Source organism: Rhinatrema bivittatum, chromosome 1, assembly GCF_901001135.1.
Source record: "Rhinatrema bivittatum chromosome 1, aRhiBiv1.1, whole genome shotgun sequence".
Classification (NCBI taxonomy): domain Eukaryota; kingdom Metazoa; phylum Chordata; class Amphibia; order Gymnophiona; family Rhinatrematidae; genus Rhinatrema; species Rhinatrema bivittatum.
Genome location: NC_042615.1, coordinates 750803579 through 750830112, shown reverse-complemented (window position 1 = coordinate 750830112; position 26534 = coordinate 750803579). Strand labels below are relative to the sequence as shown.

The window sequence follows — 26534 nt, the reverse complement described above, 5'->3', positions numbered from 1 at the left end:
CTGGGTTTGTGTGTGTGGGTGAGAATGGGTGCCTGGATGTGTGTCTGTGTGTTCATAAGAATGTAAGCCTGGGGAGGGGTGAGAAAGTGAGAGCTTGTATGTGTGACTGCAGAGAATGTGAGCTTGTGTGTGTCGGGGGGAGAGCATATGAGAGTGAGAGCTTGAGTGTGTGAGAGAAAGCGTGCATGTGTGTGTGTGGAAGGGAACAAGACAGTAGTAGAAGAAAGACACTGAAAAGGAATTAGGAAATGAGCGACAAGGGAAAAAAATAGGAAAAAGAGGCCAGGACCAACTGATTAGAAGAATACAGACAACAAAGGTAAAAAAAAAAAAAAAAAATTATTTTGAGATATTAGCAATTTAAATATGTCATCTTTAGGAATGTGCATTTCTTATATTTTTGTATTTTGCTCTTTCTTAAGTATTCCACTGTTCAGAAACTTTAGTTTCTCAGGCTATTTTGGTTTTATCTGCATGTTTCTATTTCTAATTTATAGACCCTTATTTCTATATTAGGTAAAGATCGGTCTCTGTTTTGCCTGTGTGTGTGTGACTGAAATGCAGTTTTTTGCTAGCGTGTAGTTTCTCTGTAGTAGTAGTCCAGCTTGTTCTGTTATTCCTGTAGGTGATGTATTAATGTTCTAGGGCCTAGTGTAGTATTTGCATTGCTGCTTTTTCATAAGGTTGCTGTTATTTGAATCCTGAGAGAGTCAGTGCTGTGACTGTATAGCAAGGTTCTAGATGCCTCTTTCTTTGCAAGAGTTTGTGTTACTTCACAAAATAGTAGTGGAGGGTTACTTTTTGCTGAGGTGACACCAGAATTTGAATTTTCTTTTCATTAGTTGTAATGTGAATTGCCCTAGCTCTGCGCTGCTCCTGTTCTGATGATTAATTATATTTTATTGTATTTATGATGATTTCTGGTTTTCTGTAAAGATGGATAATGAAAGAATACATTAATTTTTGTTTTATTACATGATTGATCTGATTGTTTTCTATACTTGTGCATTTATAAACTGCAATAAATATAAAATAAATTCTGATTAACAAGGAATTTTTAATGCTGGTAAGTGCTTGAAATACTTGAGGTAAATTATTTTAAAGTTTCATATATGATGCATAATGACTGTTGCAAATTACTTAGAAAGCCATTCTAGGGTGCAGTATATGGCATTATTTATCAACAAGAAAACAACTAGTAGAACTGCATGCCTACAGCCCACCCATATTAACCTTGTGCCCACCCAAAAAATCAATTCTGGCTACGCCACTGGGCAGAAGTCCTAATTATGCTGATGTCACTGTCCAGCTATGATTGAAACAGGCAGAAACATCTCAACACTGATGGTGTTGTGTCCGTCGGTGCCCGACGCCCTCTCTCCGCCCTCCTTTCCTCTCTGGCTCCTCCCTCTCCGTCCGCGGGAAGATTGGCTGCCGCGGCATTCTCCTGCCACTTGTCCTCTGGTGTTCCCGGACCGGCTCGATGCTGCAACCGCCATGTTTCCTGGAGGCCTAGGGGCGCGCGCGCCGCGCGGCCCCGAATGAAGTACCAGCATTGGCACGAACCTCGGGGGCTTTCCCCGAAGATGACATCACCCGTGACGGATATTTAAGGTCTCAGAATTTGCTAACACATCGAGTTAGCAAGGGTTTCGCTACCTAAGCTACTCTGCCTCCTCGGACTTACCAGAGGTACCCGCTCCTTGGGGGCCTCGCTCTCTCCTTGTTTTTTTTTCAGGTGACAGTCTGGAACCGGTACTCACTCCTCGAAGGCCCTGATCCCAGACTTGCTTCATATACTCTTCTGCCTGGAAGTTTTCACTACCAACTATATCAGCTATATCAGTGAGTTACCACCATTCTCTCTGAGCTTTCCCTGGAAGCGGGTACTCGCTCCTCGAGGGCCTATACTTTCCAGCTCATGGGCTTCATTGGGACATACCCTGCCTACTCACTATATCTCAGTCTCTCTTCAGCTCAGCCTCCAGGAATCGCTGTTCCAGTATCTGAGGGACTACAGCCCAGCCGGGCTTACCAGCTCACTACTGCCATCTCTGGTGGTTCAGTATACTGTCTAATAAAAGAACTAGTGTGTGTTTGTCTCCTGACCGGTGGTCCCTCTCGGGATCATCCCCTGAGGGCATGGTCATCTGCCACTGATCCAAGGATCCACCCTCAACTCTCATATATAACCACAGATCTTTAACAGAGTGCTAACTACTATCTGATTGCTCCTCCCATCAGGCATCAGATCAATAACGGATGGAGAAGAAGCTTTCTTTTTCATTGTATCTGAATTTATTCATAATCCTTGACAGGTTTGAGTGAAATGGAACCGCTGTTACTAGGTCTATTAAGTTCAATATGCTAAAAGTGAAAAAAATAAAGCAGTTAAGTGTAACATCCTGTGATAAAGATTACCTTGGATGATACATTGCCTTAGACGCTGCTGAAGAGAATGATATTTGTCCCTTAGTGGTACTCGTACATCTTCAGGACTTGGAAACGCCTTTACCAAAATTTCTGCAATCTGCACAAAGTAAAACATTTTACAGCATCACTGGTATAATCCATATGGAAGGAGTGACAGAATAGCTATTATCCAAATTGATTTCATTCAGTGCACTGATAACCAGTTTAAAAAGAGATTGTTTTGTAAATTAGGACTCCTGGTTTTATGGTATATTTTAGTATACTTTCCTATCTGGCTCCTTTTTACATATACTTTTTTTTTTTTTTTAATTATTTGGTTGCACTGTGAATATTTATAAACAAGAACCAGAGAACATGTTTTGATATTAATTGCCAATCCACTGGCAGTCAATGAGCACTTCTTGAGTTGGCGCCTCTATGTCCCATTGAAAGGGCAGACATGAGAAGACAATCCAACAAAGCCATACACATGAGTCACGTGTCTGTCTCATGCTCGTGAAAGAGATGCTTCCAGAGCTTTCTTGACATGTGAGATGGTTTCCTGCATATCATCAGATCCACAGCTTCAGTTTAATATTATTTAGCTAAGGTTAGAAAGAAAGATATAGAAAACAATTCATCAACAGGGGAGGTCAAGTGGGTAGTATAGCTTGCACTGTTGTCATCAAAGAACAGCAGTTACAGTTAAGCAATTTCACTCTCTGTGAAGACAAGCAGATGCAACAGAGCCACACACATGGGATTCCCTAGCTAGAAGGATGTCTTCAAATAAATAAAGGAAAAGATAAGAAAAACGCCTGCCAACAGCCAAATAAATAAAACATGATTTTGTGAAGGAGACCTCTAGTTTTATCTTTTTTCCATTTTTAAAGTTTTTGTTTTTTTTTAAAGAAAAAACACCAAACAAGGAAGACAACTGGAAGCCACAAAAATGTGCCCTAGAGAGGACAGAGATGAACTCTTTACTACAAAAAGGCCTTGAATGATGAACAGTACAAACTTAGCATCTTGACAGGAGTCATGTCTACAGTAGACATGAATCTTATTACTACTACTAGTCAATTCTGTAGCACTACTTGACATTCACAGTACCGTACAAAAAATACAAGAGACAATCCATACACAGTAGAATTTATGTCTAACCAAGATGAACATACAGGGCATAAGAAACTGAGAATTTAATTTATTAAGAAAATGTTTAAAATCAATAAGGATGCAAGCAGGATAATCAGGTGACAAGTATTAAAAGCAGCTTCAAAAAGGTGGGTTTTTAAACTGGATTTAAATAAGGCAAGAGAAGGAGCATAAAACACCAACTCAGGAAGATTATTTCAAACATATGGTGCTGCCAGATGGACAACATGGAGTCGAAAGTTGGCAGTAGAAAAGGGCATAGATAGGAGTGACTTGCCCAATGATTCACGAGGGGTGTAAGGAAAGTTATGAGGAGAGATAGTGAAGAGACAGAGAGGTAAGGCTCTTGTAATAAATCAGAAGAGCTTAAATTGTATGTGGGAATGAATAGGGAGCCCATGTAGTGACTTGAGAAAAAGAGTTGTATGGGTGTAACGACTTTGGCGAAAGATAAGTCATGCAGTTAATTCTGGATAGATTGTAGTGGAGAGAGATGATTCACTGAGAAACATGTTTGGCACAGATTCCAGTAATCTAAGCAGGAGATGGAGGTCATAACGGTTCTGGAAGTGTGATTAGAAAGATAGGAACTGATTTTGGTAATGTTATACAGAAAGAAACCACAAATTTTAAGATAATCAAAACAGGTGAATAAAGTGACAGCAGAAGCCAGAAAGATGCTTGGCTGTATAGGAAGAGGAATGATCAGCAGAAAAAGGAAGGCAATATTGCTTCTCTATAGGCTCCTGGTGAGACCTCTTTTGGAATAATGTGAACAATTCTGGGGACCGCACCTTCAAAGGATAGAAATCGGTTTGAGTCGATCCCAAGGGTTGGCTAGTAAAATGATCAGTGGTCTTCATTCTAAAGCATATGGGCACAAACTTAAAGATCTAAATATGTATACCCTCGAGGAAAGGCAAGAAAGGAGATATGAGAGAGACATTTAAATAACTCCAAGGATTCCATGCACAGGAGGTAAGCCTCATTTAACAGAAAGGAGGCTCTAGAATGAGAGGTCATTGGATAAGATTGAAAGGGGGTAGATTCAGTAGTTGTCTTAAGAAATATCTCTTTATAGAGAGGGTAGTAGATGCTTGGATATGATCCTCTTGAGAAGTATGCTGAGACAAGTCAGGAATTGATATATGTCAGCATAACATAAAACTTTGCTCAGGCCTTTGGCTCACTCAGCTTGTCCCAGAGTCCTTTGCTCTTCTGATTTAACTGAATCTGCTGGCATGCAATGAACCTAAGCTGACCTGGGTGTGTATGGCTACTGAGAGCCATCTGGAATGAATTCAGACCTAACCAGATATGATGAAAGGTTATGAGGTTATCGATGGCAGATGGCTGAGCCACATTTCAAGCTTGGTTCTCACAGATTCCTATCTCGATTGAAAGAGGCCAGGTGAACTGAAGATCCCCTGAGGTCAAGAATGATTAAAGGCCTGGAACCAGCAACAGAACACAAACCTACTACAATGATTGATCTATTGACAAAACACAGAAGTTCATAAGAAACAGAATACATCAAAGCAATGCTAAAACAAAGAAACTTTTAAGGTGGGAGGAGATTTCTCAGGCTAGAGAAGGTCAGTTTATTACACTGTCATATTGCGTAGGTAATCCTCTCACAAGCATTTTCTATGTATGGTTTGAAACTATATAATGCAGCTTTCACAAGAGACTGTAAGACACAGTAATGCCTTGCCTATATTGAAGGTCATATCTGTGTCTTCCAAGGATATGCAATATTAAATTTATATTTGTTCTAACTAAATTCTGTGTCATATCCTTGTGTGAAACACGTGCAGACAAGTGTCTTATTGAAGTCAAATATTTTATACAGAGTCCCCACAGAATCTCTCTCTTTTCCCGACCAAAGGGGGAAACACTAAGCCAGGACTTCCCAAACCTGTCATGGGGACCCCACAGCCAGTCAGGTTTTCAGGATATCCGCAATGAATGTACATGAGATAAATTTGCATAAACCGAGCCTCTTTGATATGAAACTTTACCTCATGCATATTCATTGTAGATATCCTGAAAACCCGACTGGCTATGGGGGTCCCCAGGATATGTTTAGGAAGCCCTGCACTAAGCCATGAACCTAAGGAGGATGAGGGCAATTGAGGAGGAGGAGACTTCCACTGTTCTGAGGGGAAATATCTAATAAGAACTCATAATGGACAGAGTGTTTCATTCCTTTCGACCCATGAATGAACTTCCCTGGATCAGGAGAAACCATCACCTCATAGAAAGGACACTTCAGAAGCTCTTGTGGAGAAGCATATGCTGGTGTGGGATCCTGGGAAATCCCATTTTGTGGGAAAAAGTCCTCCATTTTAAACCCCTGGATTAAAACTTATGCATGTGTGTACTTTTGGGTGGTGATACACGGTATTCTGTAACCTGTGAGGCTCCTGCTGCAGTTTATAAAATACAGGCGGAACTTTCGGCACACCAGCTTACGCATGCCTCTGATGTGTTATGCACTGTTGAAAGATACCCTCAATATTTTCAATGAAAAAGTACCCAAAGAAAAAGCAGATGCACATGTCCTAGTTTAATAAAGTACATGCATATTTTTTACATGTTAATATATTTAACACAAGCAACAAAATTGGGGATATAACTAGTATACAATCAAGATGAAAAATTAACTAGCTATGTGAATAAGTGTTGGCTACAGAAGTTTAATACAGCATTCAATTAGTAAATAAGATCTATAACTCTATCTGCAATTGATTGATACTATGTCAATGATATAATTTTTATATAGAGATAAGACCTCAGTATTGGCAGGAGATCTGAATTAACAGAAACTTCTTGTGGCCAATTGGTCCAGTCATCGGTCTTGTAATCTCTAATTTTGATTTTTAATAAAATTATTTAAACTACTTTATTGAATTCAACCCGACTACAGCAGAAGAAGTTTCTCTTCAAAAATTAGTCCGCCCTGAAGCAGCGTTTTTTGTGAAACGCCGGCCGCATTGGCGGCGGTGACTAGACCCTTCGGGTTCGAGTTACGGCAGAGTGGTGAAAAATTCAAAACGCAAGTGATCACCACGAATTCAAGATAAGTGCTCTGCCGTTTTCAAACTTGTCGGGATTCATAATCATATATGAGACGGAGTGATTATTACCATCCGTCTGGTCTTTAAGCTACGAGACTGAAATGTGATTGCTAAAGTTTTATAATAAGCTTGGCTGCAGAGATTGCCGTTACATTGATTTTGAGATACGTTGCCGCTTGAAAAGTTTGTCAAGTTCTACCAGCAGACACTGTGTTTTAACTCACATTGAGACATTTCAACTTAATAAGCTGCTACATAGTTATTGATGAGTAGCAAGATGAAATCCTTTTGAGACAACCGGGTCCATTCAAGCAGTACAGACGTCTGCTTTGTTCTGTGAACATTTTGCTACATTACTTTTCAACACAATCAGCTACGATGAGCCATAAAAGTAACACCATTTCTTAATATATTGCTACAATATAGTTCAACTAGTCATACAGACTTTGAATTGCTCCACGAATACTACAAAGTTATAAAAGCAATATTGCAACATCATTCTTTAACAAAGTCAGTATTGAAAAATTATAAAAATAAAAATCTTTTTCTAGCAGTAAAATCCTTTTATAGAAATGGAGAAAAAATAAAGCTTGATTAAAGTATTTTACAGTAGCAACCACACTGAAATTTAACAGTGTTGTTAAATAACTGTTCAGAGACACGTATCCCATTTTATTAAAAATAAAAATTACAGTTTTTTGTGATAACAATCAAAACTGAATTCAATAAAGTAGTTTAAATAATTTTATTAAAAATCAAAATTAGAGATTACAAGACCGATGACTGGACCAATTGGCCACAAGAAGTTTCTGTTAATTCAGATCTCCTGCCAATACTGAGGTCTTATCTCTATATAAAAATTATATCATTGACATAGTATCAATCAATTACAGATAGAGTTATAGATCTTATTTACTAATTGAATGCTGTATTAAACTTCTGTAGCCAACACTTGTTCACATAGCTAGTTAATATATTTAACACATACACATAACTCAGTTTTTGCACTGGGACAGGTATTTTATAAAGTTGGTTGATGTATGCGCATAACCTGCTTATGAAATGTATTTGACATGTACTTACAAGCACCGGTTTATCCACACAACCCTCCCAAAAACACAGGCAAAAGAAAATTCTGATTCAGTATCCACGTCTTGAGTAACAGATGTAAATGCTTGCATGCACGTCGATGATGTAGAGGTGTGTGTACTCTATTTATAAAATACATAAATCAGCACATATGTCTGCCCCAGAAAACCCTCAAAATGCTCTCTTTATACGCGCATACATTTCCACACAGCAGCGACAGTATGCGTGTTCTCCCACTCTTCTGAAAACGTGTTTACAGCACAAAGAGGTTACTTACAACATATATGCCACATTTATGTGCAACCCCCCCCCATGTGAGTCTTTCAAATGTACCCCAACAGGTGTAAAACTGAAAATGCAATCTGCACATGCTATTTTCCACATGTTATCAAACTAAGCCCCAGGAACAATGCTGATTTTCAGACAGCCAATTTATATAGGTAAATTGCTTTGAAAACTGCTCTCCCCCAGCCTGGTTATACATGCCCTTTTAAAGTCACCAAATGAACCCTGACTAATTGGGTAGCAAACTGCATTTCTTTCTGCTATGCCCAGTCAAGGTTCATTTGGTTAAAGCAGTTCCAAACCTGTTGGGGGTTACAAGAAATAAAGTTGGGCTTTGGTCTGCTCCAGGTAGGAGCTGAAAACTCTTACATTCTAAATCTTGCAGGGCTTGTTCAACTTTATGAACATGTGGCCTGAGAAAGAATGTTTGGCAAAAGATAGAGTGGTTATGGTGGAAGCCCAATATCACTTTTAGGAACTTAGGATGGGTACACAGCATCCCCTATTATGATGCTCCTGTAAAGGAGCCTGCCTGAGAAGCTCCCAGAACAGTGTGAAGCTGCCACAGCTCTCTGGTCCTGGTCCATCTTGAGACAGAGTATTATGGGTACTGGGGGGCTCTCGGAGCAGGATATAACATAGATTCAAAGGGGATCAGGGTAAGGCCTGGGAACTCCAGAAGATAGCAATGGTGAGTAGAGAGGGAAGGCAGCCTTTGGAAAATGAGATTGTTTAATGTTTTGTGTTGGTGAATGCTCCTGTATTTGAAATGCTGAAGATTTGAAGCTCTGTAAATAAAAAGCACTCAGAAAAGCCTTGACTCCTCATGTGCTGTGCTACAGTTCCTACCACAAAGCTGAGATATTTCCTGTAACTTGATTGTCTCTATATGGGGTGTAGGTCTCCTTGAGATCTAGAGAAAATAAGCATCAGTCTCACTTTTCTAAATCAATATGAATGGCTGGGGAAATCATATTAAATTTTTCTTTTTAGGAATGTGTTCAAGTTTAGGATGAATCTGAATCACCAGGCTTTCTTGGGAACTAGGAAGTTCCTGGAGTAAAATTCCAGTCCTCTCTTCTGTGATGAAATCAGGTTTAACCGCACAGGCCTGAAACACAACAATTTCCATTACAGCAGGTCCTGGTACAGGGAGGGATCAAATGCCCTACCAGAGGAGCAATTTGGTGGGATTTTCCAAAAGACAAACTGTATTGTATCCAATGGGAATTTCTAGTTAGATTCCCTTAAGAAGTGATGCATTATGGCTGGCAAGGTTGGGGCTGGACAGTACAAAATAAGATTAAGAGACATATATCCAATTTATGGCAGAAACCTCTTAAGGCTGGACATGTGACACGGTGGAATTAAAAGTAAGTAGGCATAAACTGTTAGAAATAAACTAGATATAACCAGTATTTGTTTACACCTAAAAAACTGTTATATTGCATAAAGTAAGGCTTTAAATCATGACTAATTAATAATTATTAGCCTAATGAATAATCATAATTGTGGGTAGAATACTGAAATTTTATTTGCTTGTTCTCTGAAGTTTACCTTGTATGAATTAAAAGGAGAAGTACAATAACATATATAAGTTGAATGCTTAACTGTTAGAATTGCTTCCCTAATTTTTACAAGCCATTTTCTACTTACACAAAACCAATAAAAGAGGAAATTTCGAACTGCAGCAGATTTGGGTGAAACTGTCATTTTTCAGTCTAAAAAGGAGTAAATGGGACTTTATGGATTCCCATAATTTTTTGGAATCTAACAACTGTAAACATCCTTGACAATCCAAAGGACCCAGCTGTCTGAAGCTACAAAAAAAAACCAAAAAACCCCCAACAACAACAAAAAAACAACTTCTTTTTAATAGGGAGATCTTCCTACATTTGGTCTCAAAGTGCTAAACACAAGTAACTTGATGTGTCTGAAGTGAGATTCAAATGCTTCAGAGACCATCATTTCCACCTCCACTCTAAACAACAATGGAGACAAAAGTGGATTAGGCCTCATATCCTTGAAGGTCATGTGGATGAACTGCTCAGATGGCTCTAGACAGACTAGGACAGCTCAATGCCAAATCAGGCAGCCAAGGTATCCCAAGGCACTGCTACTTCAGGGTGTAAACAATCACAACCACATCTGAGCCCTCAAAACTATGTGCTAGTAAGGAAAGTTGACATACTGAATACTCTGCTAAAGGTTTAGCACTTTTCTACTTCAATTCATAGTCACTCTTTCAAGTCCTTATAACTCAAGCAAGAAAATACAGAATTTGTCCCGAGGCCTGGCCACCACTACAACCTTTGTCAGCTTCTTGGAATTTTTTATTGGGCTTCCAGGCCAGCTCCAAACTGGGCTAATTAATACCAGATAGGTTCAGTACCTCTCCTGCCAGGTTCAAACCATTCTCACTGACATCTAGACACAAACGTCACATGAAGAGACATTGTGATCTATGCTCAGACACTTGCAGGAATTGGAGTGATGATTCACGGGGGACAACATATCAGACACCTCTTGAAGTCACTAGCTTATTCGCATGGTTTGGAAAATAGATGGAAAACCAAATGAAGAAGAATTTGTCATAGGAAAGATGTGTTGAGGAGGAAAACTTTCTGAATGGTATGCTGACATCAAATATGTTCATAGTAGAGAACCGCTACATTTCAAGGACAAGAAAAATTAAACTAAAAATATACTGAAAAACTCAAGTAGGGTGCTATTGGGAAAACAGGGAGCTTACCCGAAAAACCACTATTTGCTTCAGAAAGGTCCTGAGGCAAAATTGACTATGGAGTGGTATTGAGGTACATATTTCTCTGGTGATGGAATAAGAAAAAAATGAGTAGTTCTAAGTTTGGCAGCATGCAGGAAGTCATATCTAGAAGGTTTCCTAGAAAGCTCTAGAAACGTCCTCTGTGTCCAGCTTAAGGAAATCATATGACGTGTGCCTCAGTTTACCTGTTTGTCATCAGACAATAGTGGTTTTCCTAGGCATGCAGTCTCCTTCAACTGCTCTCACCAATATCTTTTCTTCCATGCCTCCCAGATAAAAATTACAGTGAAAATTAAAACACCGTTTGCATCTCTATCTACAAAGGCAGAAAACTAGAAGACTTATTTTACATTTTCCTCTTTCAATACATATATTTACCTTTCTTACAGGTGGCAGCTCACCTACAAGGCTCAGAATTATATCTTGCACAAGTTCTTCAATATTCATAAACCTACAGAAAGGCAGCATTCGACAAGCCCATTCCAAGGCATTAAGACAGTGCTCAACCATGCTGGCATCATAATCCAGAGCCCCCTTGCAATCCTAAAATGAAATTGATAATTTATATTTCCTGAAAGTAAAATTGTAACAGAAATTAAGATTATAATATATAAATTAACATTTTCTAGTTCTTGAACAATGAGAAAAAATAATTTAACAAATTAGTATATACAGTAAATATAAATGTTAGCATATGCCTAGTTGGAGATTGAATTTATTTATAACTTGAATGAACATCCTTGTTGTCTTAAGGGAGCTACCAAACCTATTCGAAAGCTGTATGTATGCAACTATTTCATCTGTCTCAGAGCATAAAGTACCTTCAGTTTGTGCCCATTTCAATTAGGAGGTCAACATTATAATTAGCTACTACAAACAAATTTATCCTTAAAGCCTGGGGAAATTTAAGGCTATGATTCACAATTTGCGCCACTCAGGACCCACTTTTGAACACACTACAACAAAATCACAACACTCACCAAAAACAGATGCAGAGACCCCGAAGGGGAAAATGTGATGAAACTCGCTTTCAACCCTGTTGGAAAAGCGTGTCAGAAAGAAACGTTGATGATGATAATGACGATGAAGCAGAGCACACCATTTGGCTACAGCGCCCCAATTGGGGGCTGCTGCAGTGGTAGACTTCTACCTGCTCAAGAGCAGGCAACACCTGGGACCTGAATGGAATTTTTGTTTGGAAGTCAAAGTGAGAAGATCAAGTTTTGCTTGTTCCCCTAGTCCTGCATAGTATGGGATTCTAAGAAAACCACATTTTCCAATTCGTTCCCAGTGGTTGGATGCTGGTATCTCAGTGTTCTGAGAATTCTGAAGATTTTGTGAATTTTTATTTCAAGAAGAAGATTGTTTCTGCCCAGAAGTGAGAAAGGAGAGGAGTATGTATTTCCTGCTGTCTGAGTTTTTGGGACTTTCAACTTCAAAAGATCCAGTGTATCATCAGAGAGGAGAATTGGACATTCTGAGGATTTCATATGGAGAACCCTCCCAGACGTTTCTACTCTGAGAGAATAGAACAGAAACGAAAAGAGATAGGGGAGATAAAGTGGGCTACAGAAATTTTTCAACAGGAGAACCACTAATGCTAGGAGATCTCATACCACTCTGGGAGCTTTACTTATCATCCCCTGGATGGAAGGGCTACGTACCAAGGGATACATATACAGATCAAGTTGGAGTTGGATTTGAGACTGATTATAGATGTAACTAGAATGGTAGATAGGCAGGCTATAAATTCCTTAAGCAAAGTAATTAATTAATTAATTTAAAGAAAGGAAGTGTGCATGGTGCAAACCAATTACTAATGACCAAGTATCACACTAAACTTAATTTTGGAATATCAATACATATGTCCAGATATTTGTTTAAGTACATAAACTTACAAGAACTTAAGCACTGAGTTTGCACCCTAGAGAGGCAACTGCACAGCACCCTTGGTCCTGGAGGTCTGCCTTCACCCCCATTCATAGGGGTAGATTTTCAAAGGGGTACGCGCGTACCCCCCGTAAACCTACCCCAAACCCCTCCTGCGTGCGCCGAGCCTATTTTGCATAGGTTCGGCGGCGTGCGCAAGCCCCGGGACGCACGTAAGTCCAGGGGCTTGCATGGAGGGGCTTGTTGGGGGGCGTGCCGCGAGTGATGCAGCGTTTCGGGGGCGGGCCCGGGGGCGTGGTGCCGGCCCTGGGGCGTGGTCGAGGCCTCCGGACCAGCTCCCAGGTCGGGTGATGGCGCGCACAGATTTACGCCTGCTTTCCGCAGGCGTAAATCTGCCAACAAAGGTAGGGGGGGGGGTTTAGATAGGGCCAGGGGGTGGGTTAGGTAGGGGAAGGGAGGGGAAGGTGCGGGGGGTGGAAAGAAAGTTCCCTCCGAGGCCGCTCCGATTTTGGAGCAGCCTTGGAGGGAACAGGCAGCGCGCACCGGGCTCGGCACGCGCAGGTTGCACAAAAATGTGCACCCCCTTGCGCGCGCCGACCCCGTATTTTATAAGATATGCGCGGCTACGCGGTGTGTCTTGGGGCACCTCCCTGAGTCGTGCCGTGGCCCAAGGGCTCACAACACCTGTTCCAGAAGTGATCACGCCTCCATGCTCATAACAGTATCTGAAGGCCTCCACGCCCTCGGGTCATAACAGCTGCCAGAGACCGTGCTCGTAACAGCTAGTGACTTGTGACCTGAATTGGCCAATGTGGAAACAGGATGTTGGACTTGATTGACCCTCGATCTGACCCAGTATAGCAACTTATTTTCTTATGTTTGGATAACCTTTCTTTATCTGAATGTGCAGATAGGCTTCTGTAAGATCCAATGAGGTCAGGAATTCCCTTTGTCTCACTGCCACTATGACGGATTTCCAACATTTCTATGAAATGAGAAACTTGCTGACCTGTTTCAAATCAAGAATGGGATGAAGGGACCCATCCTTCTTGGGAACCACAAAGTAGATGGAATACTGCCCCTAACCCCACTGGTGTCTTGGAACCAGCATAACTGCCTGAATATAGAACAGAAGCTCCAGAGTCGATTTTACTACAAACTTTTTGTTTCTGGCGAAGTGATGGGGAAAGCAATAAAAGTATCAGAAATTGGGCAGGAGAATTTCAAAGTGTAACCTCTCAAATTACTAAAACTCATTGATCTGAGCTAAATTTGGACCCAATCCTGTAAAAACTGTGATAGGTAACCGCCTGTTTCTTGAATTGGAGGATGGGTCCCAAAACACTCACTGGGAATTATGGGAGGATCCCGATGGACCTGAGGATCCATCTTTACCACCTCTTTTAGCAGCTTGAAACCTACCAAATTATCGAGACCTCTGCTCAGAAATTCTGCCCTGCTTAAACCTCCAGGAATCACAAAATCAATTACGAGCCTGAGGGTTATGAAAAGCACTTCTAGGCCTATTCTCTGGGAGTCTCAGGCCCTTGGATTCTCCCAAACCTTGGCCATCTTCTCAAGATCCTCCCCAAACAAAAGACTCACTTTAAAGGGGAGTTTCATCCAATTGGCCTTAGAAACGGAATCTGCCAACCAGTTATGCAACCATAGTATGTAAGCCATACACCATGCAGTAGTGAGCACAGAATCAAAGGAGGCATTAGCCAGATATGCTGCCCCTGGCTCAAAGTGTGAACCCTCTTACAGAAATTCACCACCAAACTTGGACATCTCTTCCTGAATATGATGCCTAAAAGGGGCGACATCAGTTTATCTCTGTCTCCATCTGCGGGTCAATGGACATAACACATTTGTTTGGACTGGTCTAACTGGATGAAGAGAAATTTAATTTCATAACGGAGGTAATGGAGGGTGATTTACCAAGATCACAAGGAATGTTAGCAGGACCTGAACTCTGGATTCCCCGGATTTTAGATGTTATCACACAGCTAGATGTGTTATCTTTTTTTCCTGGTGGAGTTTGAGGGGAGCTTATATACTCTTTAAGCTTAGATTCACTATTTTATGGACCTGAGTGACATGTGGCTACAAGCAGCATAATTTAGAATGTCATGTTCTGGTCCTAGGCAGCACAGAGAGCAGTCATGAAGATATAGTACAGGCATTTTAAAGGAACACTTTGGGCATCTTTTAAAGCCTGGTATTCTATCCACCACAGCGAAAAAAGATGAAAGCTAAATCAAACTCAACTTTTAAGTCAGGGATAAAACCTCTAAGAAAATTATTTGTTTTGAGACTTGAAACCCTCTCCCCCAACCCCCAACAAAAAAATGATCGATACAAGGGAACAAGGAAGAAACTTTAAACACAATAAGGTGATCTGAAAAATGATGATGATGCTGAAGAGTGAGCTAGCTGGCAGGAATTAGAAAGCAAAGTTGGAACATACATGGAACAAAATGGAAGAAAGATTGAGGAGACTTGCATGGTGATAGCTGTGCAGGAAACTCTGCACATTCTCAAAGACCTTCTTGATCTTTCTGAGCTCTGAGAGCGCTTTTACATCTCAGTGCCATCAGATGACATCACCCCACTTGTGTGGCTGATTATGCCCTGCTTGTCCATGGAAAATCCAAAAGACTTTCAGTAGTGTAGATACTTTAAATTTGTGTCCCAGTCAGACCAGGTTTGGCTCAACAGAATCTACTAACAATACTGAAGATAAAAATATTTCTGAAAATGATTGCCTTTTATGTCAAACTGCTTACCTTTCGATTCTCTATGTTGTCCCTTGCAATCTGAAAGCGCCTGCAGCTGTCAGACAATCTTTCACGTACATGATGCATCCAACACAAAGCACACAACTCTCTAAAGCTACCTGCAAGAATAATAGCCAACATCAATTCTTTACAATGTAAATGATAGTAGTTTTAGGTATTTGTAAATGACAAAGCTTTATATAGTTGCTTGTGTTCATATATTTAACTTACAGAATTAAATATCTAAATCTTCCATAATACATCTACTTAAAACTGATCGTCACTGTTCTGATTAACTGCTGGCATGAATTTTCCAGAATAAAATAAAGTTACTACCAAACAAAACATCAGTTACAGGTTAAGCTTGAGGATATGGACATTGAGGCCAATGTACTATACTAACCCATGGGATTTTCCATTGGTTTTCAGGCAATTTCATGCGAACATTTGCACATGAGCTATGTAGCAAACCTTTGCTATAGGGCCTTGCAGAAAAAGATAACCAAGTCTTAAGAGAAAGTTATCTTGTTTTGCAATAAGAAGCCTGAAAAGATGTTTTCTGCATCTTGGTTTTTGCAAAATTCATAATTAATGAGCTACTTTGCATGAAATTTCATCACAGCACTGAATTTAAATAAAATGTTTAAGGCAGCAAATCACTGAAAAATTTAGCAAAGGGGAATTTGCATGTAAAAACACGTGATGCCCCATTTGAGGACACTTCTGCAGTTTAAAGCATAGAGATCATTGGTATTAAAAAAAAAAAAGTATGTCAGTAGTTAATACTAAAACTCCAGCTATCTCTTTATCTCTGGCAATCCACTCAATGTTCTTTTACAATCTATCCTGAAATAAATACAAACCTGCTTTCCTCTTCAATGAGTTCCTTAATAGGCTTCTCATCCACTTCAGCATTACATTCTTACTTCCCCTCGCTATATCTCAAACATCATTTTTTGTTATGTTCTTTCACTCACCCTGTTCTTATCAGAGACCTCTCTCCTGTTAGCCTTGTCTCATCAGTTTATTTTCAACTAAGCATTCTTCTATGCTGTCTCATCTCTCTAACGTACCCATCCTCTTTGCAATATGCCAGACCAGATTTTACACCACCTACAAGTCTTCCGGAAGATGCACTCTTTCAGAAAGAAATTCCACTAGCCTTTAGAAATTTTACCATCTCTTGTGTGATCTAGAACTAATCTATTTCTATAATTGCTGTCATTATCTATTGCATGTCTCCCATTCTTCCGAGCAAAAATGTACAATTTGGAGGCAATGAAATCTACCTAGAAAACTTCTAACTTGAATTAATCAATTACATCTGAGCACTGCTGTATCTAAATTTACCTTGTAAAGCTAACTACTATATAAGAGCTCCATAGATATACAACAAGAAAAAACAAAGCAAAAAAACAAGTTGGTGTTCCCATCAGTCTGGAGAATTTGATTTAATGCTTAAAGTCTAGAACAGAACACCCCACATCATGATACAACCTGAAAAAGAGTATTAGCCCACCAAAAATAAAATATGTTAAAGGACAAACTAAATGACTTGGTAGACATAATATCTATATTAGAGAAGGGACTTCAGTCTCCAAAGCTTGGATCTTAAAATATTCAATAATAAAGATATCATCTCTACTCCACTAGCTGCGTGGCTTTCTATTATCAAAAAACTGGCATGCTGCTTACATTTAATAAGGGAAATGTGTTGCTTGCTGGAGATTTTAATTTGTCAGAAGCCGAATGGAGTATTCCTGCACAGAATTTGCAAGCAGAGAGATTGTGGATACCCTTCAAGGGGCTCTGCTCGGACAAATGGTGATGGAACCTAGGAGAAGAGAAGCGATACTGGTCCCGGATTTCCTAAGTGGAAATAGTATGTCTAATGTCCAGGTAGATGCCCACTTGAGTATCCGTGATCATCTGACAGTTTAGTTTGATATAATGGCCAAGATGGAGAGAAGTCACATGAAGATCAAAGCCCTGTAATTCAAAAATACAGGCTTTGGTAAAATGGGGACATTCCTTGAGGAAGAGCTAGAAGACTGGGAGAAGATGGATGAAGTGGAACAATGGTGGGTCAAATTAAAAGGAGCTATCAAGTAAATGAAAGTAAGAGGAAAAGGAAACTGATATGGTTCTCCAAAGAGATAGCTGAAAAAATAAAGGCAAAAAGATCAGCATTCAATGAAAACAAAGAATCTCAAAAAGAACAAGAGGGAAAAAAATCTGGTCAAGTTAAACAAGGAAAATAAACAGGATAGCAAAAGCTTAAGTGGAAGAAGGGATTGCTAAGGTGATAAAAAGATGAATCAACATTTTTCAGATATGTCAGAGAAAGAAAGATGTGAGGACTTGCTGGGTAGTTTTTGCCTCTCCCAGCAGAGATCCTTAGTGGGCTTTGTTTGTTTAGCTATATTAAGAAATAAATATTTTTAAAATAAATAAATATCTGTCTTGTCCTCCTAGCACTGTGTCCTGCTCCTGAGGCATTCTGGTTTGTCCTCCCACCTCTATGGCCTGTAACTCCTGCTGGAGGCCATGCTGCTCCTGCTTGTTTTAGTTAAATTTTGGCTTCACAGAATGCTCTCTCCCAGAGCTTGGGTCTGGTCTTGGTTCTAGTTAAGGTCTTGTTTTGATATTTGTGTTCATCGCCCTAATTTGAGCCTTACGTTGGCCCTATTTTCAGGCCTGCGTATTCTTGGGTCCTTGTTTTTCCTTAGTCTTGTTTCTAGTATTTAGTCTTGCCTGTCTCAGTTTGTTCTTGTTTGCTCTGTTTTGTGTTCATTAATCCTTGTATTGTTTTAGTGGGTGCCTTCTGATCCCTGTTTTGCAGGAGATCTGCCCTCCTCCTGTAGGCACCTTTCAGTTCCCTGGCATGTATGTTCCAACTTTGCTTTCTAATTCCTGCCAGCTAGCAGCACCTGAGGGCTCAACCTGAGGGGAAAGTGGCCAGTATAAGCAGACTTCCTGAATCCTGTTCTGCTCCAGCCTGCTTCATCTGGGTTCAGTCGCATTCCTGCCCCTGGGGTCATACACTGGCAGTACGCTCTAACAGAGGAAGTGGCATTTTAAGATTGTAAGATAAGAAAAAGTACAAATATTAAACAAATACTTCAGTTCAGTGTTGAATAAAGAAGACTAAGGAAGAGGATTGCTGTTGGTTGGCAAGAATATGGTGGATGTGGGACAGATACTACCCCATAGCTCAAAAAGGTTCCTTTTTTTTTTTTTTTTGTTTAATCACTGATATTGATCCCATTGCACCAGAGGCACCAAAACCACTGCTCCAATGTCTAGCAGATGGATGAGCACAACCCAAAACATCTCTGCATCACACAGGAAAGAAAAGGAGAAAACCTAGTAAGATAATAATGACTGCAGAAAAGGACCAAATCTTCAGTCTGTCCAGCCTTATGATAACCTATAAAAGATTTATCGCTAGCAACGTTTCTACTGGGTGATGGGTCTACTTGAAAATTCAGACAGTGTTAATTGATGTGCTTTGCTTATGGACTTGGCCATAAAATGCTGGCGCATGCATGTTATAAACTCTAATGGCCGCGTGCATATGTGGGCAACCGCGACTCGTGTGTGTGTGGGGGAGGGAGAATTTACAAAGCAACGAGCGGTGACACAATCGGGCCTCACCTAGTTCCCTCTCAGTCTGCTCCAATTAAGGGGCAAACTGGGAGGGAACTTTCCTACACCTAACTCTATCCTTCCTCCCTCTTCCCCTCTCCTCCCCGTCCCCTAAACCTACCCTAACTATCGCTAATTTTTTTTTAACTTTAACACTTAGTTCTCCTCTGGAGCAAACGTAATCTGCGCATGCCAGCCAGCTGCCAGCACTCGCTTCCTCGGGTCAGCAGCTAATGGTGCTGTCCCGGCCCATCCTGCCCAGAGAAACAAACCAGAAACTGATCCAATATTGCAAGTCGCGACCAGAAGCAGAAGATCGGTAAAACACCAAGCATTCTTTATTAGCACAAACCATCGTAAAAAGTCAGGCTTTTTACGATGGTTTCGGTTTGTGCTAATAAAGAATCCTTGGTGTTTTACCAACCTTCTCCTTCCTGCCCAGAGCATGCCCCCCCCCCCCCGGGCCATCCCTTTTCCCTCGGCCGGCACGTCTGTGTGTACCGAGGTTAACACGCGCAAGGCCCGGCCATGTGCATAAACCCCGAAATTTACGCGCATAGCCCTTTTAAAATCCAGGTTTAAGGTTAATAATCCCATACCTTCTGTTAAGAGTAGTAATTGCTGCTCTTTGCAGGTTACCCCCATGTTTATCAGTTCTCCAGATGATAACAGTTGGGGCCCTCGGTTGTAGTCTAAATACATTCCCCTTTTCCCCCTGCCATTGAAGTGGAGAGCAATGGTGCAGTTGCATCAAAAGCATCAAGGTTTATTTGTTAAGGGAGGTATCCACTGCACCAGCAAGTTACCCCCATACATCCTTTTCTTTATTTCCATCCTCTAGCCTTTAGGGGTCCATATTGTTTATCCCAAGCCCCTTTGAATTCTTTGACTATTTTTGTCTTCATCACATCCTCCGGAAGGGAATTCCAAGCATCCACCACCCTCGTCATGAAGAAATATTTCCTGATGTTGGTTCTGAGTCATTCCCCCCTGGAGTTTCATTTTGTGACTCCTAGTTCTTCTGTTTCCTTTCCATCTGAAAATGTTTGAAGTTCATACATCGTTAAAACCTTTCAGGTATTTGAAGGTCTGTATCTTATCTCCCCTGCACCTCCTCTCTTCCAGGGTATATATATATTTAGATCCTTCATCATCTCCTCAGAAGTCTTCTGATACTGACCCCACACGATTTTGGTCACCCTTTTCTGGACCGCCTCCATCCTGTCTCTATCCTTTTTGAGATATGGGCTCCAGAATTGAACACAGTAATCCAGATGAGACCTCACCAAGGACCTATACAAAGGCACTATCACCTCCTTTTTCTTACTGGTTATTCCTCGCTTAATGCAGCCCAGCATTCTTCTGGCTTTAGCTATTGCTTTGTCACATTGCTTCACTTTCTTCAGATCGCCAGACACTATTACACTAAGATCCCTCTCTTGGTCTGTGCAGTCTTTCACCTCCCCTCCGCCCCCATATCACATACAGCTCTTTTGTATTAGTGCATCTCAGATGCATGACTCTACACTTCTTGGTATTGAATCCCAGCTAAAAAAATTTTCAACCATTCTACAAGCTTTCTTAAATCATTCATTCTCTCTACTCCTTCAGTCCTGTCCACTCTATTGCAGATCTTAGTATCATCTGCAAAATAGATACACTTTACCTTCTATCCCTTATGCAATGTCGCTCACAATGATACTGAACAGAACCGGTCTCAATACTGATCCCTGTGGCACTTCACTTAACATAGTTCTCTCTTTAGAGAAAGCTCCATTTATCATTTCATGCTGTTTCCTATTGCTCAGTTAGTTTGTAATCCACGCCTCCACCTTGGCACTCACTCCCAAGGTTCTCATTTTATTCACAAACCTCCTATGTGGGAAAAAACATCTAAAGCTTTGCTCAAAACCAAGTAGGTCTCATTGAGCACTCTTCCTTGATTAAATTGTTTAGTCACCCAATCAAAAAAACCAATAATATTTATCTGATAGGGCCTTTCCCTGGTGAATCCATGCTGCCTTGGGTCCAGCAACCCACTCAAATGTAGATAGTTCACTATCCTTTCCTTCAGCAGCATTTCTATTAATTTTCCCACCATCGAGGTGAGGCAAACAGGCCTGTCCTTTCCATCCTTCTCTCTGCTACAACTCTTGTGAAGCAGGACCACCACCACTCTTCTCCAATCCTGCGGCAGCACTCCCATTTCCAGGGATCTATTGAACAAGTTCTTCAGCCAGCACATCTCTGAGCTCCCTTAGTATCCTGGGATGTACCTCATCCAGCTCCATGGCCTTGTCCACTTTCAGTTTGCCTAGCTCATCCCATACATTCTGTTCCGTAAATGGAGTTTGGTCTCCCCCAACCCCATCTACAGTCTTGTCTACCAGCAATGGTCTTCCCTCCAGGGTCTTCGTTGAACACCAAACTGAAGTATTTGTTTAATATTTCTGCCACATTTCTCTCCACAGATTACTCCTCGTCACCTTTCAATTTCACTATACCACTTCTGGCCTCCCTTCTTTCTCTGATATATTTGAAAAATGTATTGTTACTTCGCTTTACCTCTTTGGCAATTTTTTCTTCCTCTTGACCTTTTGCTTTCCTGATTTTTTTCTTCATCTCCTTTAGTTGCACCAGGTATTCGTCACTGTGTTCCTTTTTTTGGGATTCTCTGTACTTCTTGCAAGCTGTTCTTTTTGCCTGTATTTTTTTAGCCACCTCCTTTGAGAACCAGATCAGTTTCTTTTAACTTTTACTTTTGTTTACTTTTCTAACATTTAGATTTCTCTCCTTTGTAATAGCTCCTTTTAATTTGGCCTACGGTTGTTCCACCTTGCCCATTATCTCCCAGTCCTCTAGTTCTTCCTTCAGGAACATCCCGATTTTGACAAAGTCAGGATTTTTGACATTAAAAACTTGGGTCTTTGTGTGACTTATCTATATCTTATTTATAATATCAAACCACACGTCTGATGATCATTGGTGCTCAGGTGCGAACCTACATTAGGGTTCGGACATTAGAGACATTTTCTCCATTTGTGAGCACTAGGTCGAGTGTCACACCCTCCTTTGTGGGCTCCATTACCATTTGTTTAAGCAGAGCCCCTTGAAGGGCATCCACTCTCTCTCTACTTCTTGCAGCTCCCGCAGAAGGTATACTCCAATCCACATCTGGCAGATTAAAATCTCCAATGAGCAACACATCTCCCTTCTTTCCCACCTTTTGTATGTCTTCAACCAGAGATCTGTCCAGTTCTTCTGTTTGAGTCGAATATCTGTAGACCACACCGATGTAAATGGAAGCATCATCCTCTCATTTTTAGGACAGGCCATAATGCATCTTTCCTACCCCATATCCCTTGCCTTTCAGTTGTTTGGATATTATTTTTGACATAAAGAGCTACTCCTCCCCCTTTTCTGACCTCTCTGTCCTTGCAATATGGCCAGGGATGGCCATATCTTAATTATGAGACTCAGTGAACCAGGTCTCTGTAACAGCAATTATGTCCCAGTCTACTTCCACCATTAAGGTTTGCAGGCCTGGGATGTTATTGCTCAGACTATGAGTATTTGTGTTCATAGCTTTCCAACTTTTCTCCCTTGGTCTGCTGCTCTTCCTAGTTACCTTTTCGTCTATTTTGAGCTGATTAATTTTGTTGTTTTCTCTTCCCAATTCCTATTTTGCTTGGGGGTGATATGGCAATTTCATTGGCCACCACCTGCCACCCTGCCTGATAATGCTCTGAGCTTCTCGCTTAGCATCCTCTTTCCAGCAAGGACAAATGTAAATCATCCTTTCAGTATAACTTATACTACTCCTTACTTGGCCCCAGCCACAAATGTAACCAAAGCCACTTGCTTTACAACATGTTTTGAGCCAGACACTGAAGTTATCTATATGCCAGAGCCTTTCCTTCTCCTTTCCATCAACAGGTAAGACTTCTGAAAAGGCAATGGTCTTTGCTATGTGCTTAATCTTCTTCCCTAGATTTTGGAAATCTTTCTGTACTGCAAAGATACCATATCTAGCAAGGTCATTGGTCTGCAGATGAATGACAACTGATACAGGGATCTCTACTTTCTTCTATAATTGCAATGACTATCTGGTTGGTATTTCTACTGGTTGAGGATCCTAGAAAGCATTTAATCTGCTCTGTCCCCATCAAAATTATTTCCCAAATTGGTTCCTCTGATGACCAAGACTCCCAGCAGAATCAGCTGCCTTTTATGATTTTGTTAATGTTTAAGGGTTTCTAGGTACACTGGCTGACTACATCCCTTTCAGACATCACCTCATTTTCCATTCCTGGATCTTCTTCATTATCCAATGCAGAAAAGATATTATGTACGGGTAACGGTAGGGAGAACAGGTTTCTTTTCATCACAGACCTTATTCTGCCAGAGCTCACTATAATCCATTTATTCCTGGGTTTCTGAATCCTGGATATTTGATTTCTCTGTGGGAGTGGGGGTGGATATTCAGGATGCTGTACAGTTGGGGAAACTAGGTGTTGTATAGTCATATGTCTTGTTTTACCAGAGCCCACTGAAAACCATTTATTCTTGGGTTTCAGAATCCTCTGTGAGAGATATTCAGGATGCTGCTAGAAATCATAAAAGCGTCTGAGTTCAGACAGGAAAAATAAGGCATAGGCATTCTGAATGATTTATAAGACCCACTGGTCTATCATAACTTAGGCCCAGATTTGGAAAAATTAAAACAACCAACCACTTATTCTTTGCTCTAGACATGGATTCCTACTCCTTCATTGGGAGGTTTGGGAAGTCCTGTAGTTCCCAAACTGTCAACAATTCCCTTTCCCTTGGAACTTTGAAAGGACGAAATCTAATATATGACCCAGACCTTTGACATTCTGAAGGCTTCTAGAATATAACTGACTGATGATCCTTGCTGTTCATCCTCTGGGAGCCTGGGAACTTTAGATTCCCCCCAGGCTGTGATCCTCTTCTTTAGGTCCCCACCAAATAGAAGTCTGCCCTTGAAGAGAAGTTTGGTTAACTGACTCACAGAAGTTGAATCAGCAGATCAACTCCACAGCCACACAAATACCTGGCTGCTATACTAGATCTATGCTCTTAGCTTAGTTATGACCTAATCAAAGATGCATCTGCCCAAAGATTGCCACTCCCAATTCCTGTTGCAGTGCCTTCTCCAGGTCTGAATCGTTGCTTTCCTGCAAAGCCTCCTGCATACAATGAGACAAGCCACAAACTAACTTTAGTCACAATACAGACACATGCTGCCACCTGACAAGACATACTAGCCATTTCAAAGGACTGCATAAGATCATGCCATACTGGGTCAGACCAGCATCCTGTTTCCAACAGTGCCAATCCAGGCCATAAGAACCTGGCAAGTACCCAAAAACTAAGTCTATTCCATGCTACTGTTGCTAGTAATAGTAGTGGTTATTTTCTAAGTCAACTTAATTAATAGCAGGAAATGGACTTCTCCTCCAAGAACTTATCCAATCCTTTCTTAAACACAAGTACACTAACTGCACTAACCACATCCTCTGGCAACAAATTCCAGAGTAATTGTGCATTGAGTGAAAGAACTTTCTCCGATTAGTTTTAAATGTGCCACATGCTAACTTCATGGAGTGCCCCCTAGTCTATTATCCGAAAGAGTAAATAACTGATTCACATTAACCCGTTCTAGACCTCTCATGATTTTAAACACCTCTATCATATCCCACCACAGCCGTGTCGTCTCCAAGCTGAAAAGTCCTAACCTCTTTAGTATTTCCTCATAGGGGAGCTGTTCCATTTCCTTTAGCATTTTGGTTGCCCTTCTCTGTACCTTCTCCATCGCAACTATATCTTGTTTGAGATGCAGCGACCAGAATTGTACACAGTATTCAAGGTGCGGTCTCACCATGGAGCGATACAGAGGCATTATGACATTTCCTGCTTTATTCACCATTCCCTTTCTAATAATTCCCAACATTCTGTTTGCTTTTTTGACTGCAGCAGCACACTGAACCGACGATTTCAATGTGTTTTCCACTATAACGCCTAGATCTCTTTCTTGGGTAGTAGCTCCTAATATGGAACCTAACATTGTGTAACTATAGCATGGGTTACTTTTCCCTATATGCATCTCCTTGCACTTATCCACATTAAATTTCATCTGCCATTTGAATGCCCAATTTTCCAGTCTCAGAAGGTCTTCCTGCAATTTATCACAATCTGCTTGTGATTTAACTACTCTGAACAATTTTGTATCTACAAATTTGATTACCTCACTTGTCAAATATCTTTCCAGATCATTTATAATATATTGAAAAGTACGGGTCCCAATACAGATGCCTGAGGCACTCCACTGCCCACTCCTTTCCACTGAGAAAATTGTCCATTTAATCCTACTCTCTGTTTCCTGTCTTTTAGCCAGTTTGTAATCCACGAAAGGACATTGCCACCTATACCATGACTTTTTACTTTTCCTAGAAGCCTCTCATGAGGAACTTTATCAAACGCCTTCTGAAAATCCAACTACACTACATCTACCGGTTTATCTTTATCCACGTTTATAACTCCTTCAAAAAAGTGAAGCAGATTTGTGAGGCAAGACTTGCCTTGGGTAAAGCCATGCTGACTTTGTTCCATTAAACCATGTCTTTCTATATGTTCTGTGATTTTGATATTTAGAACACTTTCCACTATTTTTTCCTGGCACTGAAGTCAGGCTAACTGGTCTGTAGTTTCCCGGATCACCCCTGGAGCCCTTTTTAAATATTGGGGTTACATTAGCCACCCTCCATTCTTCAGGTACAATGGATGATTTTAATGATAGGTTACAAATTTTTACTAATATGTCTGAAATTTCATTTTTTAGTTCCTTCAGAACCCTGGGGTGTATACCATCCAGTCCAGGTGATTTACTACTCTTCAGTTTGTAAATCAGGCCTACCACATCTTCTAGGTTCACCATGATTTGGTTCAGTCCATCTGAATCATTACCAATGAGAACCTTCTCTGATATGGGTATCTCCCCAACATCCTCTTCAGTAAACTCTGAAGCAAAAAAATAATTTAATCTTTCCGCGATGGCCTTATCTTCTTTAATTCCCCCTTTAACCCCTCGATTATCTAATAGTCCAACTGACTCCCTCCTCACAGGCTTTCTGCTTCGGATATATTTTTAAAAGTTTTTACAGTGAGTTTTTGCCTCTATGGCCAACTTCTTTTCAAATTCTCTCTTAGCCTGTCTTATCAATGTCTTACATTTAACTTTCCAACGCTTATGCATTATCCTATTTTCTTCTGTTGGATCCTTCTTCCAATATTTGAATGAAGATCTTTTGGCTAAAATAGCTTCTTTCACCTCCCCTTTTAACCATGCTGGTGATTGTTTTGCCTTTTTTTCACCTTTCTTAATGTTTC

General features: G+C 40.6%; 1 protein-coding gene across 5 annotated transcripts in view; it reads right to left on the bottom strand.

The window, feature by feature from the left end:
* The window catches only part of CPLANE1 (ciliogenesis and planar polarity effector 1), a 453269-nt gene that overhangs the window by 249548 nt on the left and 177187 nt on the right, over positions 1 to 26534 (bottom strand). For all 5 annotated transcript variants that reach the window (XM_029578626.1, XM_029578651.1, XM_029578642.1 and 2 more), the window contains exons 21-23: positions 15486 to 15595; positions 11185 to 11349; positions 2422 to 2530 (exon numbers count right to left, since the gene is read on the bottom strand). In XM_029578626.1, the coding sequence (XP_029434486.1) occupies positions 2422 to 2530; positions 11185 to 11349; positions 15486 to 15595 (384 nt within the window). The remainder of the gene's footprint in view (positions 1 to 2421; positions 2531 to 11184; positions 11350 to 15485; positions 15596 to 26534) is intronic.